We start from the raw sequence: 20,210 nt of genomic DNA, 5'->3' as shown, positions 1-20,210 counted from the left end.
TCTTCCGGTACACGACAGAATAAATTCAGCTTCCGCGTATCTACGAATTCCATACTTGCCAGCGAGCTCAGAAAAAGCGAGTATGGCAGTTTGTGTATGTGTGTTTGTTGGTTTGGACTGCTTGTAGCATTAGGACTGCGCGTTTATCAAATACCGCAGTCCGAATTACGAAACGATACTAAAAATAACCCTCATTTCAGACTTTTTTATTTACTATGTGCATGTTTATGATTTGTGCCTACAGGTGACTCGAAAAACAAGGTGGCAGTGTTCCTGCTTTGGGGAGGGGGGGCCGTAAGACGGGAGACATATCAGTCTGTTTTGTTGGTACACTGTCACCAGAATTGTTGATGCTTCTTTATAATCTGCATAAAATTCCCTGAAAAGCCTGAAGACGGTTCGAAGCAGGTGATAGGCTTTACAGTTTGGCAGCGGATAGTGTATTGATGCTCGTCACGATAGCGAAATCAGACCGCGTATTACGATAATCGCCTGTAATTAAAACTTACTTGATAACTTCAGAAATTGAATATTATTACTACAAAATTGCGCAGTATCGAAACAGACACACAAAAACATATTTCTGTAGTCACCTCACGTTAGCTACTTTTTGCGCAGTGGCTTAATAATCGTTCTTTGTTGAGAATTGCCGTAGCAAATGCACAGGGCGTGGTGGAACGATCTCATGGTCGCCAAGGTTACCTTACTTAATCCCCTTTGACTTTTCATGATGGAATTTCGTGAAGGATAGCGTTTATATACTTCCTTTGTCACACGGACTCGAAGCGCTGGAGATTCGGCTTACACGAGGCCGTACAGAATGTGTACTAGGGCATGCTTAGCTGGATTCGAACAAAATTTGGTTTGTGCTGGGACAGACACACGTTACTTGTAAAAAGTGCTGATGTACTTTGTTTCTCAATAAAATCAGAGCTGTGTATTATGTGTGTATGGTGACCCTCTGTTACCAAAAACCGATGACTGTGTTTGATATTTACTGCTTTGTCATTTTACGTTTACTTTCTATTTTATGATGCTCTCACGTTGTTGAAGAAGCGAGTGTTTTCCTACTGCTGAGAAGTTCTTCATAATAACGACATAAAAGCACTATATATTCTACACTCTAGAACAGTGGAATTCAACCTGGGGTACGCGAAGACATCTTAGGGGGTACGTGAAATTTAAAAAAATATATATTATTTATGATAAACACTGAATAATCAGTAATGTAATTTATTTAATTTATTTTAGATGTATATTATATACTATATATAATTTGAATTATACACCAACAAGTTTGGGGGTACAGAGTTGAAGATAAATTATATTTGGGGGTACGCGAACAAAAAAGGTTGAATACCACTGATCTAGAAGACGTAGACCATTGGAAGGATTTTGAAGAGTGAGAAGGAAGTGTTTCGAACTGTTCTGGATAATCGAAAAGCCAACAACCATGGTGGAAGTGTTATCTGCAGAAGAATACGTCTCTCCGCCCTAGGTGTGAGCGCGCGTATGCGTAATGAAATTTGGATTTAGAGTGAGTGTGTGTGGGGGGGGGGGGCGTTTAGATAAGTTCACTATCAAAACTGATTTTCCATAAAGGCAGAAGTTAATTTTAATTGTCTTTTGTATACGTGTCATGTACAGTATGGCCTACGTAAGCTGACAGAGGCATAATAGCATTGAAACGAAACCGGTTTATATTAGGTTTACCTCCGTAATGCAGGCCTCTCTCATGAGGCTGGGGACACTATCTGGACCTCACGCCGAGCTCAGCATTCAACAACTGAGCTTGAACGAACCAAGTCAGACGTGATAGAAGTACAAATTTATCTCTTATAATTTTGTGATGTCCGCTTTGGGTTCACTGAACCTTGCGATCAAGTGGCCATTGTTTCTGCTTCGTATTCGCTGGGTCCCGGGGTTTGAATCTCGGCACGGAAGCTGGCTCTCCTAATGGTTTCCCTCTACGCAGTGCTGGGATAGTACCTTAAATAGACCACGACGGCCTTATTTTACGTACTGTCCAATTCATTCGTATTCATCTCAACTTTCGACGCTAAGTAGCCTGTGCAATTGAAGAGGCCCGAGTATGTCAAATTTCTTGTCCTACATCGCACTGAGCTTCACTGCGCAACGTAAGCGGTTCCGGTAGACGATGCTGTTTCATTCGCGGATTATGACTTCGGTGGATGTTTAAGTCCTTTGGTTGTCCGTATCGTAATGCACTAGTTTTAACTTAAGTCGCTGGGAAGGTGACACTCATTTGTTTCACAGCTTCACTACACCATCTGTCTTCGTGGTGTGGTTAGCATATGGGCAGCTTTTTATCTCCGGAGTTATTATTTAGTGTTCTGTCTGACGACAGGTCCATATGAACAGGATCCTTCCATCCTTTTCTCGGACTGGGACCTGTTCATATACGTTCTTGGCAGATGATCCAGAAGTGGTTTGCCATTGCCTTCTTCTGTGTGTGAATGGAGTAATTGTTGGGATGCCACGGAGAAACCGGGGAAGCCCCCGGAGGAAATCTCCGTGTTGCCTAGACCACGGCCTTGCCCAACACAAGTTATAAATTCGGGCACCGCCGGGAATTGCACCCGAGACCCCAGGATTACAAGGCCAGCGTTCTAACCGCTAGACCGTACAGTGACGTTATTGGCGAGCGAACAATCCGTGCATTCGTTTCTGCTTCGAATTTGAGCCATCAATTATGAGACTGGCTGACGTGACAGTCCATGTCTGACTCGCGGTTTTCCTAGAATGTAGGGAACTCACACTTTCAGGGCCATTTTTGCGCAGCAGTTGGGACCGATGAAATTGTTGGAACGCATTGTTGATAAACAGTGACCGACGTAATACGGCTTAAAGAACACTTTTGGAGTGCGAGTGTTCGGTAGCTGTCCAGTCACCTCCATGTGGTTTATGCGTGAAATGTTGCCTCCACTCCCACAATACACCCACATGACGTGGTTCTTAGTACAAGGACAACTTCGTTGGCTTTTGTCTGTAATTAAGCTGTTGCCGTTTGCGTCACTGAAAATAAAATTCGTCGACCGTCTGGTTTGTTTTGATTCACAAATGTTAATTCTGAAACACTGGATGCGCCCTAAATCTTATAGGGCTGCAAGGACAGTACAATACAGCCCAGAAAACAGCGACCGTACATGGTTTTATAGTGCATAAAGCAAAAAGTGTCTCGCTATTCTGTTCCTTGTCAGGCTTTACTGCATGAACAGATCACTCACTGTCATTCGCCACAATGGTAATAAAAAAGATATATAAAATCAATAGATTTTCGTTTTTATAACCTTCCGTTAACGATGTGAATAAGTTCAGCGTTTGTCTCTTGTAGCACACTTTTTATGTGTCATTTAACAGGTCGAAGCGTTACAGAAGAGGTGTTAACAGAGGACTGGAACGATGCAGTCGTTTTCAAGAAATCCTCGAGCATGAACGGGCGTTTTTTATTTTGTTGTTGTTTGTTTCTTTGTTTTTTATCGCCGGAAATAAGTACTCGTAATTGTCGCAACAAATAAGCGAGTGCATAGTGGCCCGTTTTTTATAATCGTAAATATAAACCCATTAATGGTAACTGTCTTTAGCTTTGAAATGTGTGAGTAAGGCGTTGAACCAACGCAGCCAAGCGAACTAAAATGTGTAGCAATTCTTCTGTAGAGTAGGAAGGTGTTCCGGTCGTGCTTCAGGTGCTCTCACCTCTTCACTGGAACGGTGAAACAACGGTTTTCGGGAATTTATGAGCAGCCGCCCAAAATTAAAGTTTTATTCTGACGTGTGATATTATTGAGACACGGTTCAGACTCTTACCGAATGTCGTTGCACTTAACACGGCAACGGGTGAACGCAGTTGATGTGTAATTTTTGCCTTCAAGCTATCGTATTTTTTTCTTCACGGTTGGCCAATTTGTTTGAACTTTTATTCTTACAATTTTACTATCATGGAACATACAATTTGTATCGTTATTACAAATATAAACAAAGTATTGGTTATGAAGCCTTTTAGGGCGCTGGAGTCTCTGGATAATAAGCGGAATGGCGAGGTCGTACAGTAACGTGTTCTATGGAATGGTTGTTTTCGTTTCTCGCCACGTAACTGTTCGCCTTGTTTGGGAGAAACATTTATTAATCGTACGTTATAACTGTGCTAGCACTCATATTGGACTACAGATAGATTTTAGGTACATCGTGCCCAAATTTCTCATGGACTATTTTACGATAAGGTGTGTTTCGTATCACGTTACGGTGGTTGTAACTGTGATTAACACAATTCTGAGTTTGATAAATAGTAGAGCGGCTTACTTTGTATGTTTGCCCTGCATAGGAACGTACTCCGGATTGTGTGTTTGCGTAATTCCATTTCTGAACCAAAAATAACGCGTTTAAAGGAAATACCAGTTGACCATAATTTGTCGTTTGCTGGTCGCATAATAATTTCCAGGATCACTACGCGCTGGCTTCGTGCAGGAAGGAACCGTAGTTTCCCGGAAGTTTCAGTTCATGATCAGGGGACAGTTCCACTCAAGAGTTCATAGACCGGATACGCAATGTAAATTGTCACACAGTCATGCCGTTCTTGTTATGCAACGCCCAGAAGAAGCCATCCCGTCCTCGTGACGCGCAGTGACAATTAGCTTCAAGGTAGTATGGAGAGCAGAGTCGAATCTCATGCGGTTTGGGGTATGAATCCGACATACGTTAACAGGCCCTTAAAATAGGGACTTATGCATCCCTACATCCCTGACGAAAATTCATATCACACCTGCTATTATTATTGTAATGAGTCTTCAGTTTTATGGCCTCATGGCTAGAGTTTTTTGTTGACTGACGCAATGCTAACATTAGCAGGTCCTGCAGTAAACTGGTTACGGTCGGCCTCGGCAGTCGTCGAATTTAATGTCGTCGGCTTTCGGGGATTAGCCGAGTGATGCCTTGAAGATGTTCCAACGTTTTGGCGCGCACTAAAGTTTTCATTTGAATTAAATTTGATTGATCACGCTGCTTCGGCTCGTGCTCGTGAAACCGTCCACATGTACGAAGAACGAGCCCATCTAGCTTGTACACACATTTAAAAGGGTGGGGGTAAGAGTGCTGCAAAAGTAGAATGTCTCGATGTTTTAAGTCGGGCATTTAAGATCTTTATTTGTATGTGATTCAACCAGTTATCTCGGTTCTTAAAACTCTTATCATTTGAATTCTTAATCTGGACTAAAAGAAGGTGATGTTATATTTAAACAAATTGTAGGCATGACGTATGAAGTCCAGTTCCTTTGAAATGTGTATCATCATGTGACCTTGCAGTTTCGTCAGGTCTCTGTGTTGGCACTTTTCGCAATACGAAGAAAATTCTTTTGACAGTCCCGCTTTTAGCCGACATAATTTCGACCGTTACCACGTTATTTTCATTGCCACATAATTTAATTGTGAAGAACCAGAGAAAAAATGCACGCACACTGGTGTGAGTGATACTTGCTGCTTCCTTAAAATAAGGAACGTGAAAAATAAGCTGGAAAGCTCAGTTAGCTTTTTTTTTCATTTTTGTAAAACGTAAATATGAAAATTAAATGTATTTAGAAGTTCACTGACGAAGTCCAAGACAAACACAACTTAGCATTTAATAGTCAGTCAAACGAGGCAAGAATTTCTTAGTGTTTACGGAATTTGATATATTCGTTATGTGTCCACAAGAGCTCTTCATTGGGTATTATCCCCTGAAAGTTGGATTAAACCCAAATCCTCATAATACTGATCTTACTCTTCGGCATTATTACGTTGATCGAATTAAGGTGGGGTGTGTAGCACGCATGGGGAAAATGGGAAATGCATGCAACGTTTTTGTTGGAGAGTCTGAAAGGAAATCACTCGCAAGACCGAAGCGTAAATTGGAGGATAATATTAAATGGATCTTAGGCAAATAGGGTTTGAGGATCTAGACTATACTATCAGCTTCTCAAGAGGGACTCTGCTTAATGGAGCTGCTTAGTTATATGCCTAGGCCCCTTATTTGCAAGTCTTCCGACCTACATTTTGTATTTATTGTGCCTCACATTCCGGATAAAATCCCCTCCTGTTTCAGACTTATAATTTGTTCGCCTTAATAATATTTAGTGAAGCTCCTTGTGAAATTTTCTGCTTTCTACTCTTCTCTTTCAGGTTCAAATATTCTCTTCAACACCTCATTCTCAAACATCCTCAGTCTGTTGTTCTTCCATTGAAGTGAGTGATCAAGTTTCACACAAAGAAGTTGTGTGTACCGGCCATTTAATCTTTACACTGTAGATATGAGACGTTCAGACCTTGAACAGTAGCTGGTATATCACGAATGTAACCCGTTCTTTATTCAGAATCCTGTTGATACCATTTTTAACGTTTCTTCCAGGTACCAAAATTTGTCATGTGCCCCGGGGGGTTAAATAACCACATCCCTTACCACGACTGTTACGTCAGGCAGGGTGTAACTGGAAGATGGCTGCCTTCTGGGTTGCTGCGCCATGTACAGTTCACAGATCAGGAGAAAATCCCCTGCTATGAATTCGATATACGCGCATGCGCAAGATTTCGCGTTGAGTGACGACCGATCCTAAAAGCATTCGTTCCACAACCACTGAACGAACAACAGACGACAGGCTTTCGTGTGTTCTAATGGATACAGCTTTAAGTTTACCTCACAGTGGCACAGTGATTTAATCAAAAAATATTATCACAACACCCACAGAACACATTACAAGTGCGCTCACTACACGCTGCTATTAACGGCTTGATGTTTTCAGTCTGTGTGCAGTAGAGTAAAACTCTGACGTATCGCACTTCCCACCAATAGCAGCCCTCTAGTCCAGCTGATAAGTAACATTCCCCCGCACCGACCAGAAACGACTTCACTCAGCAGGGTTTTTCTCGCCATCTGTGGACAGTAGTTAGTCTGTTAGAAGTGACTCGTGACCCTGATGGAGGACCTCTGAAACATCGGTAAACTTCTACCAGACTACACGGCGCAGCAACCCAGAAGACTGCCATCTTCAGACTTGCCGCCATGAAAACCTCAAATCCTACAGGGTGTAACTTCCCCTTTCCAACCCCCTCAGTAGCGCTGCTTACCCTCTTGGCGCCCTTTGCCTTTGGTATCTCTCTTAACGGTAAAAAGAATTGTCTTCGGTAATGTTTTTGCTCTAGCTTTACTCTTCATTGTGACTGGAAAGAAAGGTCAACTGCCATACTAATCCCTCTCCCCACATCTGATCTTCCGCACAAACCCCCATAAAATAAACGTGTTCGTCTGTTAAGGGGGTGGGATTTTCTGTTTTGTTCCTGTCATGCTCAATTTTAACATTACATCTTTTAAAGTGTGCGGCTCTCCTACCAAAATAATAGTGATGATAAATAACGCTAAAGCTGACATGTGGTATTGCAGTGCGTGGCTGGAACAGCTGTCGAAGGAAGTTGTGTGGAATAAAAAAATGGCTGTGTGTGCTTTCTCTCTCTCTTTCTCCCTCTCTCTTGGTTATAATCTAACTGGATTCACTGCACAAAACGGAAGTTTCTTCCTTTGAATTATGTTAGAAGTCCGACGTGGAAGGAGTGACGGATGTCGTATTGCATCCGGGGTCAAGTTAAAATTCATGGTACAAGATTTTGTTTTACGGTCGCCGAATGACTTGCAAGAAATTAGCTGCAATGTATATACGTACCTAACGTCAAATAGCATGACACTTGTTCCTGAAGGCCCTGATAATAGAGGCAAATGGTGGGGAGAGAAGGGAGTCCGCTGTTCCGGCTAGAAGGCCGGCGAGGGAGGAATTTCGAGACCCAGGCGCTTTGCGCATTAAGTTTCAAGTGCCATGCTGTTTCACGTCAGGTATATCGTGATGACGGTGGATTGCATATGGCCACTACAATCTAATGATTCGCATGCTGCTGTGTGACGTCATCTGATTAGATTTGCGTAAGATACAGTCCAGGCAACAAGTAAATGGCCCATCATTTCATCATTATATGCAAATAAACGTCATAACATCTGCATATTAGGACTATCGTGTATCGTTAGCATTGAACATAGCTCGGGTACCTGTATTTGGCTAGCTTCTTAATAAACTGCTTTTAAATAATGAAATTGAACATTTCTTACAGGACATTTACTTATAATGTTATTAACTTATGTAAACATTGAAAAGAAACTTTAACCTCTTATCTTACACATGATGCAAATGTAATTCGAGTTCGTAATCTGTTTACTGTAAGGGAAAGTTGTCCCTTTGCGTGATAAGTACCACGCAGTGAAGACATTAGGGAGTGTAGGTGTGGCTCCACGTATTCTTAATGTCTGTAATAAATGGAGGAGAGTAGCCAGTTTTCTGCCATGAACCAAGTCTTTCTTTGCGTAATCCCGTGTCGGCCCTCGGCTTTTTTAACACGTTGCAGAATTAATGTTCAGCTTTGAGTTTAGATTTAGATATGGAATCTGTGTTGAGATGAAAACTCTTACTTTATGTTAAGTTATCTGTATGGGACCTGGACGATTCGGCGAAATTTCTTTTGTGATGTCCCCCAGAGCGTAGGCTTTTGCCAATTTCGATAATGCATGCAGTTTTATCTTCACACTGGATATACGCCTTTCTGGCATAGTACTTAGGGGAAATGCAAAAATTACTTTCTGCCTGCTTAAATCTTACGCAAGTGCTCTAGAAATTAATTACGAGTTAAGAATTAGGAATATCTTTGAGGATCGTTGTTGAAAACAAAGTTGTCGCATTCACTATCGATAACCAGTGCTTTTCAAGTTTTCCCTAACCAATTTACTCCGAGGAACAGAGTTCTTGAGAAGCTGATAGTTGGTGTTCTCATCATTAAAGCCTCTGCTATCTGTGGATTCACTGTAATGATTACAAGATCCCGACACTGGACCCTGCTGCAAACGGGGTGAATCCACTGCACATCAGCCATCTTAATTTTATCCCCCCATCTACACCTGTTTGAAATAAGTTCGACCTCCATTTAAACGAAGATTGTCTGAATAATATTTAAGAATTTAGTCCGTACCGCAAAGAAAACGCAACATACAAAGACCAGCTGGTTAACACTGTTCAATAAATTCATCTCTGTTTACAATGAGAATCATATAAATACAAAATGAATGGTTACCGTTTGTTAAAGCAGGTGGTGTAGTTCACACTGGGTTAAGCATGCTTTTCGAAGTCTGTTGCCGTATTTTGGCTCATACATTTCTGTTTAAAGCTTTTGTGTTCTCAAGAATCGAAAGTACTTCATTAGCTGTGGACATGAATCTTCCTGGATTGTTGGTTTTTGGACCTTGCCCGTCGTCTGATATTGTATTACACCATCGTCAGAACCCTTCAGAATCCATTAATCGTCCTGTTGTTAAAATAAGTCTACACTCCATGTTTCTGGCTCGTGCTGGACCCTGCATGCCACGTGTTCATGTCTCAGGTACTTTCACCCGAGGCCTCTGTCACTCTGGTAAGCGTTGTGATGCATTCTGCATGTTTATGCATATTGGCTTCCAGCCGTTACTACGGTACGGTAATAGTACCTGCTTGCCAGGGGATCTTTTGTGTTTAAATTTTCTCATATTAAAGTTTCTGCATTCAAGTTCAAGTTGTTAAATGTCGTTGACCTTACACACGTTAGATCCCAGTGATTTCCTCTTTTTGTAAATACTTCCATTGTTAGATAATGGGCGACCGTGAGAGGGGTCGGCTTTAACATGAATTATGTCTTCCTTCCATACATCTTACATCACAGTTTGAGTAAGTTCTCCCCATGTTCGCCTTTTCAGACAGCGGAGAAATATTATATATATATATTAGTTAAAACTGACGGTGTTTGAGGTCATGGTGCTGAGAATATTTTGATGTAGTCTAGAGAAGGTTGGGAACTCGTTTGCATCATTATTTTGCTGCTAGGCAGCCATGAAGTAAAAAACGTAAAGTTGTCCATCTATACGCCATGTAGACGCTTGGGGGAGAGGAGTATAGCTTCTACTAATTCTTAACCTCGGCACTAGATAGCGGTGATTGGGCAGTGCACGCCCCGACCGCGCTTTACCCCCGGGAAAGGACCCCGGTACCCATTACACACGAGGCTGGATGGGCCCCAGAGCTAGTCTAAACGCGGTTTAGTGGGAAAATGTTAGACAACTATATACGATTTAATTCATCGATCATTTGTTGTTTGCAGATTTTGTCACTATACTGCGCCATGACACGGCGTGTAATAGCTCGAGAACCACTGAGCGGATTCACATGAAATTTCATAGTAGGAAGTTGCAACAATAATAACGGTATATTACATGAAGACCTATTTTAAATTTTTGCTCCGTTACATATATTAGTAATATTAGAGCAAGAAAGGTTTTCAAAAAAAATTGCAGAGAGAATTACACATTTTATGCCCAAAAACACTTATTTTCCGTAAACCTTATCAGTGGGATCAGAGATGTTGGGAGGGGTAACAGAGAAAGAATCATAAACTGTCCATACAATAAGCATTATTTCCCAACTCCAGTACTTTATGTCTCGTCTCAGCTCCTGTGCCGGCAATGTCTTTGGTTTACATGGTGTATGCATTTGTTTTTCTTCTATCTGGGAGCTAGTGACGTAGTCGAAACGCACGGCTGGTCCTGGCTACCGTATCAATCGGAAATCTAGTCAACAATAACAGAGCGAACGCACCAGAATGATGGCGGTTTGCGTGCAGAATGTTCCTTGACTTTAAATGAATGAGTGAAAATAATTTAGTGTTTTTTCCTTGCAGAGCACCAAAGCCTGTCACAAAACAGGATGTCACTGTTCGTTTTGTTTATGAAGAAGATTAATCTAATAACGCAAACTCAGTTGATGACATTAAGTAAGACCATTAAAGATGCGTGGTATAAGAAAAACTCAGTTTAAATATTTCCATTCAGTTTATTTTAAGTAAACTGGGAAAATATTAATTCACTCTCTTAATGATATGTCGTTTCCTTCTCAGCTGCGAATTAGATTCAACGATGCAGCCACGACAATGTTCGAGTACCCGTCAGAGGCTTCTGTTCTGAACGAGGTGTCGCCGTCTGCAACAGCTGCTCTGCCTCTTCTCCCCACGTCGTCTCCAAGCGGACCCACTCCGGGCGTTCCCGCGCCTTTGGGTGAGTCTCTTGCCATTCCCACACCGAAGCACCAGAAATACAGTGTATGAATTTACCGTACAGAATTAAATACGGACTTGTATAGACAGGCAATTGCGTGGAAGTTTGAAGGTGTCTGTGGTGGGACACTTTTTTTTTTCAACTTTACCCACCATGGCATTTCGGAAGTTGGTTGGTTCTGCTTCCGAAAAGGCAAAGCCTGATTTGTTGGGTACCTTGGTCGACCCAGTCAGAAACCTAGATCAGGTTTGATCATAATACGATTATAAATCTCTGGCTTACCGTGTACTTTGCCTTGAAGTTGGAACAAAGCTGTCATTGCGTAAGGTGTTTCAAATTAAAATTAAATCCGTGGCGTAACAGCTCCAGAGAGCCAAAGCCGACTAGCTTGACTACTGGCCTCACGTTCACATGCCTAAGCAGAGGTGAACGATCATCCAACCAGATATAGGATGACGTGTGGTCAGCACGACGAACCCCCAGCCATTGCTAGTTTTCATGACCGGATTACGCTACTCATTGTAGCTCCCCAATTTCCTCACGATGCTGGGTTGGCACCGGTCCCATACACCGGTCGAAAATCTCATGAGAAAATTTCTTCTCCCCCGAGATTCGAACTAGCGCGCATTCCGTATCTCCGGTCCGAAGCACGAAGCCTCAGACCGCGCGGCTACGGCGCGGGACAAGGTGTTTCAAATATCAATGAATAATAATTCAGTTTGATCCATTTCCTTTATTAGAGTGTTTGCCAACAGCAGAGAGAGCGAGAGAAATTCAGAGAAGTAAACTATGAACTTAGTTATGAAAACTTAATTGTGCCAAAGTAATGATTCAGTTTTAATAATATGACTAATTACTACAGAAAAATTACATCCCACACCCCTTAATTCCAGTTGTACCAATGGTTTCTATAACGCGACTTCTTCATAACGCAGTGTTTTCAAGGAATCGCTCTATTATACATTCGTGCATAGAGATAGACGGACAGTCAGACACAGCGAATTGACCCCGGAGAGGTAGGAGGTGGTTCTTTCCAACGAACCTACAGGTCCGACAGAACTAATTGTGTTGTGTGATTCGGTTGGGTAGCCTTTAGTCAGTTTTCCTGTCGTACATAATAAAGCAGCAAAATACGTCTTGCTTAAACGACTAAATAATCAGGTATTTGGATCTCTTACACTCACTCCACTTCCATGTGCGTGCGCCGCGTTCTTGTAATACATCAATAACACATTGGCACTTCTCCACGGCCGGGTTCAAAGGTTCCTGTGATGTGCAGTGCGGCCCAAACGATTCCTGCGTGGTAGGATCGATTGAAAAGATTTAGCTTGGTCGGAGCTCATCGACTCCTGTGCGTGGTGTGCAGAATTTTGTCCTGCAAAACAGGTTTGTAGGAGGAACTGGATACTGGGAACGACCCGTTCTTCAAGTGCCTGAGCACTTTTCGTTGGCTTGATCTATAGACGAGGGATGTAGGAGGAACAGCAAATACAATTATAGTATGCCTGAATAAGAGAATGGATGTGGGATAAATTACGTGAGCCTTTCCTCATTTGTGCTTTGTTGCTTTTCATTGATTATTGTTGTCTTTTCAGTGGACGTAGGCCCTAATATTGTGGCACGATTAATATGGCAGCTGCATTCATAGAGACAAATTGAAGGGTGGTCCGACAAAACAGAGGAATAGTTTTAATCATTATAACTAGTACAGGCGAAGAGCTTAATCTGTGATGTTAATGATAGTTCATGCACCTCTCAGCTTAAGCGGAACTCGTTTGAGAAGCTACATTATCCCTTTGCCACACACACTCCGAGGTAACGCATGCTAATTAATGTAACGGTGCGCTTCTTGAACCTGTGTGTACTTTACATACCTTAAACAGTTAACGGCAGACGAGTATGCAGGTGAAAATTGAAAGTTTGTATAGGACAGCCTCGTCCTTGTTCGCTGCTAGATGAATGACGTCGGTGAAACGACTTAATGATGATGTGTCGTGAACATAAATTCAAAACAAACCTCCAGGGCTGTAGGTCGTCAATTTCTACCCGATTTAAAATATATATATATATATATATATATATATATATATATATACAGGGTGATTCAAAAGGTTAGGGTCAAACTGAAGGAGCGTATAGAGGGACTCAGAGAGAACAACTTTCGAATAGGAATCCACTCCTCCGAAGTTATCCTGAGTCAGTCGAGGCCATTGAAGGTATGGAGGTCTGATAACATACCGCTGAAATAATCGTACTTTGCTATTCTCCTAGTAGCTTAATTTTGTTTTAAGACACCACTCACTATCAACTCACAAACACAATGTAAACAGCCCAGGGACCTCTGTAGAATCTGGAGTGATACGTGTGATTCAAAATTAAGCTAGTAGGAGAATAGCAAAGTACGATTATTCCAGCGGTATGTTATCAGACCTCCATACCTTCAATGGCCTCGACTGACTCAGGATAACTTCGGAGGACGTGTATTCCTATTCGAAAGTTGTTCTCTCTGAGTCCCTCTATGCGCTCCTTCAGTTTGGCCCTAACCTTTTGAGTCACTGTGTATGTGTGTGTGTGTGTGTGTGTGTGTATATATATATATATATATATATATATATATATATATTCTTGCAGACGACCAAGTAGCTTGCTACAGAAATGAATACATAAATTTAAAAAAACTTCAAAATGTGGATTAACAGTCTCAGCTAACAAAACTAAGACAATGACAGACAAAGGACGAGACCCCATCAGAAGCAAGATAGTCATAAACATTAAAATTAAAGAACTGATAAATACTATTTAGGTGTTTATTGTCTCATGAAAGACAAAAGGACGTCACAACAAAAGTTTCGAAGTTCCCTCAAACCACATCATTAGTCAAATTGTGAAACCTTTAGAAGTCCATCCAGAGACAGAACAGATTAAGAATATACGTTCTGGCTATACCCATATTATTGCATGGTAGTGAGGCCTGGACTTTGAAAGAACAAGACAAATCTGCAATCACAGCAGCAGAGATGAAATTCATGAAGAAGGCTCCAAAATATATATAGCAAGACCACAAACGAAGTCAGGACATCATTGAGGAACTTAAAATGTAACCAGTTATAAAATAAATTACAAAATAAATGGGTCTAGAATGTTCACCGAAAGGACAGAACTGGACTGCCACATGCTGTCCTGAAATACCAGTTAGCAGGAAGAAGAAACCAAGAACGTCCATTTAAAAGGTTTCTGGATGGATGAAGGAGGCCGTAACAGGCCATAAAGCCAAACTCTCTGACAGCATTATGATGATGATCATCATCATCATCATGATGAAGTTTATTTGGCGCTGTGACGTGCATGTATTGCAGAATTTTCCAGTTATATAAATTTGGTATTCTGATATCTTTACTTCTGTAGCAGATACTACTCTTTGGCTGGTCTGTTATATCCATGTTCAGAGTATTCAGTTCAATTAATTATATTTACAGTTTCCTAATTAGTTACCCTGCTCGGACAAGATTATCTGTTGTAGACATGAGGTCGTATTCAGACTGCCCGGTTTCGTGGGGGAATAAAGGCAAAAGTTACGGCATTGCAGGCCTTGACCTTCACTTTCCAGTAGCTGTGAGGTGTTAAAGATGGCCGCCCAAGTAGAGATTTAGAGAGGTGTATGTTTTTTTATTCTTTGTTTTGTTAAAGTGGCTTCAGTTTATTGATAGGTGGACAACCTGCCCGAGGTGCATGCCATCGCACGAAGTCCATTAATGCCGTCTGTGTTGAGCAGAGGTAGGCTACTGCCGCGCACTCTGCAGTCCCTGCTTGTCATATCATTATGATGGACAGGACACTCGCGTTACTTCTGAGGAAAATACAGAGTAAAACAGGAAAAATTGTAACGTGCTACATTCAACAGTAAATTGGTGCAAATTAAAATGTTACTTTAGAAGTTGCATGATTCCGGATAGAGTTGTTATGGCTACTTTCGTTGTGTATTTAATGATGTGGTCGCCATCGCAACCCAGTTCATTTCACCTCCCATCTCCACAACCAGTCTCCCATGGACGTATTATTGGCATCCCAGCTCTGCTCTGTCCTCCAGATGGACAGTTTACGTTTCTAACGAGTTGTCACCGCCTAAATTCAGTATAATTTCCATTTATCTCCCATCCTTAGCACTGAAGATGAAAGCATTATGTTCCTCCAAAACGTTGTTACGAACCTGCAAGTCTACACGGCGTCACAGCAAAAGACTACCACCTCCCTCTTTCTTTCTTTCTTTCTTTCTTTCTTTCTTTCTTTCTTTCTTTCTGTCTTTCTTCCTTCCTTCCTTCCTTCCTTCCTTCCTTCCTTCCTTCCTTCCTTCCTTCCTTCCTTCCTTCCTTCCTTCCTTCCTTCCTTCCTTCCTTTCTTTCTTTCTGGGTCTTTAAGAAATATGGTGTGGACTGACTTACTGTAAATTGGTTGTGAAAGGGAACTGACTAGTGGTGACCTCTCGTGAAGATAATAATGAACCTTTATTTTCCATAAAAGACGTGGAATGTCATGCGTGTTGAGTGGCAGCTTCTCGAGAAGGGCTCTGCTCATTTGGAGTTAGCAGTTTGAACACTACGTTGCGTGGAACAAAGCTCGGAAAGCGTATTCCGTACCGGAATACACATAATATCCTCATGCGTTCTTTGCACTGTGCATTAAGAGGTATTAAACCCGCCTTTTTTGATAATTCCCACGCTGGCCACCAGATCGCAACCCCCCAGTGTCTACCTCACGACTTTTCTCGACCTTCGTTTTGTTACTACCGCCCGTAGCATATTGAAAAGTGCGATTTTGAGGCCGTGCAGAATAGCACTACCTGCGCAAGAAATTTAATCCAAATCCGTCCAGTAGTTATCGAGTTGGATCGACTGTACAGACGGACGGACAGGCACGACAAGCCCACAGTGCGTTCTCGCTATGCACTTCGTGCAAAGAACGCACAACGACGCGTTGTAAGGTGAGATGGAAGGAAATTTTCTGCTCCAGAGTTCGTTAATTTTTATTTTAAGCCTGGCAGACGTGGGCTCTGCCATCGGAGATTTTATGGCAATTGTACAAGGCCTTGCAAAGGGAGGGGGGTGTGAGCCGGGGGCGTCGCAAGAGAATGAGTTATCAAAAATATTGGAGGAGGGCCCCAAATGGAGCTTTGCCCCCGGGCCCGTGCATACCTTTGCACGCCCCTGCAGTGGTATATATAGAGCTTGTTTTGGGAACTGAAATATTATAGGTTGGCAAATTTTATGTCTGATATATTAACCGTTCTGCTACAAATTCCGTGTTACAACAAAAGTAACATTATGGTGACCTGTGATACGAGTTTTATTGTATCAAGGCCGTACATAAGACTGGGCCCGACCCATTTTGTTTGCTTATTTTTCTCTCTCCCCTCCCTTTGCAGTTAAAATTCGTGTTGTTTATTGTGCTTGCATACTTTCGTGGGAAAGCTGTTGAGGCATGTGGTATGTTTCATGTTTGGTGTCCCTTTCTTCCCACCATAAACTTAAATTCCACGGAGTTGTTTACATGCACGGCACGATATAAAATTCTTTTCACGTGCAGACTTGAACTCGCAGATTCGCGTCACGAGCACAATCAGGGTGACATTTTATGCATGTCCATGCTACACACTACGTTACAGTAGAACAACAAAAATTTCATCCATGTTATGTACTGCATTATTCCACAGTATGCATGAAGTTGAATTACTGAATGAGTGAGTGATCGTTTCCTCATTTCCTGTAAGATGTTAGTTTTTACCATGTGCTCGATAGTGCCTACTCGTAGAATATTATGGAACTATGAAAGTCAGTGCATTGTTAGTAACAAGCATTTGTGCATATTATTAAATTCAGGTTCTTGATATGATTTGAGGTTTTTGCCACAGTGAAAACGTGGATTGTGATCTGGGCTGTGATGCCCTGATTGATTTTAATAACAACCTCTGAGACTACATGGCATCACAGCCATTAATACTACTGTTATAAATAAGATCAAGCTAAATCTGGACAATGCTTCACACTATTTAGTTCAGAATTTTTGTCTTCCAGTCTCCTGTATAAAAAAGTCTGAAGATGATTGTACGGAACTGTCATTTTGCCCATTTTATATGCCCTAAGGGAACAGCATAGATTGAGATGTTTGAGAAGAGGGTTCACAGAAAAGTAATTTGACCCGAGAGAGAGGTGATAATAGAAACAAGATTAAAATGTTCAGCTCAGTAATTTATACCCTTCACCAGATATTAGAATGACAAATTCCAGGATGAACATACAGGAAGAATGGGGATCTCATATCCCCATTCTTGCTGTATGTTATAAAAAAGTATAAAAAATTTGATCATAACATCTGAAGGAAAAACCTATACATTTGGGAAGGTAAAATTAAAGTTAAACTTAAAGATAATAGGATGTGAGGGTGTGAACTGAATTATCTGTTTCAACAAAACCTCTGATGGTGGGAAATTATTGACTGGCTGTCAACATCCCTTAAAGTTTGTTTTCTTCGTGCATTGTCTGTCTTCTAACTTGTGTTATGTTTACTAGTGTGGATATGCTGTTTCAGGTTTAAAAAGACCTCCCATCGCGCCAAGGCCTGTGTTTGTATTGCGAGCTTGGCCACTTGGTACAGAGCCCCTAGTTTAATTATCACCATATTTCACCTTTTTATGTTTGCTGTTGTAAATTTTAATTTCAGGCATGAAATGTAGGCTTAGGTCTGTTTGAAATGCATTAATCATTGAGTATGCTTTAAGTGAATAGTTACTGTTTAAAATTTATACTCTTAGAAGGACATAATTTACTCTGGTTGTTGACAAGCCTCCTTAGTTTATTGTAGCATGTTAATTAAATGTGACATACTAAACTGGAGCAAAATTTACAGTGAAGTGGGTGTTGATAAATGTTTTTGTTTAGTTTTATTTTTCTGACTTCTACATCTCAGAAAATACAAAAATAAATAAATAAAACTTAGGATGATATTACACTAACCAGTTACTCTATGCTGGTGATTTTGTGTGTGGGCGTGCGTATGTACAAAGCTAATACAATAAAATGCGTCATGCTTGGTGTCTTTTGACCCAGTGAAGACATCTGCAAAGAGAACACCATAAAATAAGTTCAGCTTGAATATTATGATAAATCAAAGAGCCATTGGTTTGATCTCTGTTAAGGTGTTTGTCAAGAGTGAAGGGTTTGTGGTAAGTCTGAAAACCTGAAACAGTGATATTTTTTTTATAGCTGTAGGTTTCCTACCCTATTCCAGTACTTATTAATTTGCTGACTAACGGTGTTGAGAATGCAGTAGTTGCTCAGCTGGTTGAATTCCCTGCCATTTATGGGACCTGTAAGTTCATATAATGTTCACAAGAGCCTGCAACTGAACCCTGTCCTGAGGAAGATGAATCAACTCCATGCCCTCATACCCTGTTTCTATAAGATAATAATAATAATAATTTATTTACATTCCATGGATCCATAAGACAGTCAGATGAGATAGGATGTGGAAAAATTCATAATAAAAATAATAATAATAATACAATACATATTATAAAGTACAATTCGTACTATTATATAAATTTCACATAATACAAAACAAAGTATTCACCTAGAGAAATGATAAGCTACAAATAGATCTACCCATTACACATAAGAAAAATTTATCACTTATTTGTAAACAACATAAATTCATTGACAGAGTAAAAGGACTGTGTAATTAAGTATCTTTTTAATGTTACCTTAAATTGCTCCTTCTTATTTACAAGACTTGAGAGATTAGATGGTGGACTGTTGAAAATTTTGATTCCTGCATAATATGCACTCTTCTGAAAGCATGAGAGGTTGCAATTGGTCTATGAAGCTGATTTTTATTCCTTGTGTTGACACTGTGTACAGCAGAATTAGTTTGAAAGAGTTCTTGGTTATTTACAATAAAGTTCATTAACGAGAATATGTATTCACAAGGTCTTTCATCTATGGGTAGGCCTTACAAATGATCTGTTTCCTTCATCTTTTATAACCACAGTTTGTATGAATTTTGCACATCCCCTGCAGTAATATATGAGTAACTGCAAATTATGCTGTAGTTTTTGCAAGTTCTGCATGAAGACTTCAGTAGCAACTACATTGAAATGAGCTTAATACTAGTAAACACATTTGTAGTAATAGTGCAAGCTTGTGTCCTGTAGGTGGCAGTAGCTTGGCTAGCTACACCCCCAGCAAGGTTCACCTTGGTAGTGAAGACTTCCAGTTGGGGGTGACAAGAGCTCTGCCATTGCAACCCCCACGCACCACAGACATGTCTGAGTCTTCTGGAGCTAAACAGAACGCTGAGGAGGAGGATTACTTAAAACCAGCTGAGGACAGTGAGACCGTGACCTGGAGTTCAGAAACAGCATCTGACTTGTTGTTTTGAGCAGCATCCTGAAGCAAGGTAAAATAATTCTAAGGAACTACCTCCATAGAGCAGAGTCATTTTTGATCAGCTGGTCAAGAAGATTCCCACACTTTTTGGAGGCCAAAGTTTCATTACCATTTCATAAGAGTCTGCCACTGGACTCTACATTGTTCACACTTTCTGAAGTACCAGACATCATGATTGAGTGGTAATCACTTCTATTCCATATTTGGGAGACCAGGGTTCAAATCTTGGCTTAAACTCTGTTTCCCATCACTAAGATTTTTCATTTTCCTCAACCTTTCTAGACAAATGCATTAAAATAGGTTGTGGCTGCTTACATCCATCCCCTTTTCAATTTACCATTCACAATCATTCTACTGCCTATTGCTATGTAACACAGATGAAAGGTTCATTAAGTAGAATCTAAAAACTCAACTATCTCAGTAGCAAAGGATTAGTTGATGTCAATAAAGAGGTACACAGTAATTCAACAGCATATAAAAGTCCTTTGATTACAATTTCCTCTGAGCTAATCGGCCTTGTTATGAAAGTCTGTTATCATAGCCATATCTCACGTTATCTTCAGATTAAGAATAATCAGCCTTGTGAATAAATTGACAAAAGCTCTAATCCCCAG

General features: G+C 40.9%; 1 protein-coding gene across 1 annotated transcript in view; it reads left to right on the top strand.

Annotated features, from left to right (window-relative positions):
• Positions 1-20,210, top strand: part of bif (protein phosphatase 1-binding protein bifocal) — a 63,285-nt gene that overhangs the window by 35,884 nt on the left and 7,191 nt on the right. The window contains exons 3-4 of the mRNA XM_022077516.2: positions 11,002-11,158; positions 19,362-19,606. Coding sequence (XP_021933208.1) covers positions 11,002-11,158; positions 19,362-19,588 — 384 coding nt within the window. The 3' untranslated portion in view covers positions 19,589-19,606. The remainder of the gene's footprint in view (positions 1-11,001; positions 11,159-19,361; positions 19,607-20,210) is intronic.

This window comes from Zootermopsis nevadensis, unplaced genomic scaffold, assembly GCF_977971745.1.
Source record: "Zootermopsis nevadensis isolate Lab colony 2312 unplaced genomic scaffold, Znev_1.0 Znev_ptg000061l, whole genome shotgun sequence".
NCBI classification, from domain to species: Eukaryota; Metazoa; Arthropoda; class Insecta; order Blattodea; family Termopsidae; genus Zootermopsis; species Zootermopsis nevadensis.
Note: the sequence above shows the minus strand (reverse complement) of the source record. Positions and strands in the feature narration are given on the sequence as shown.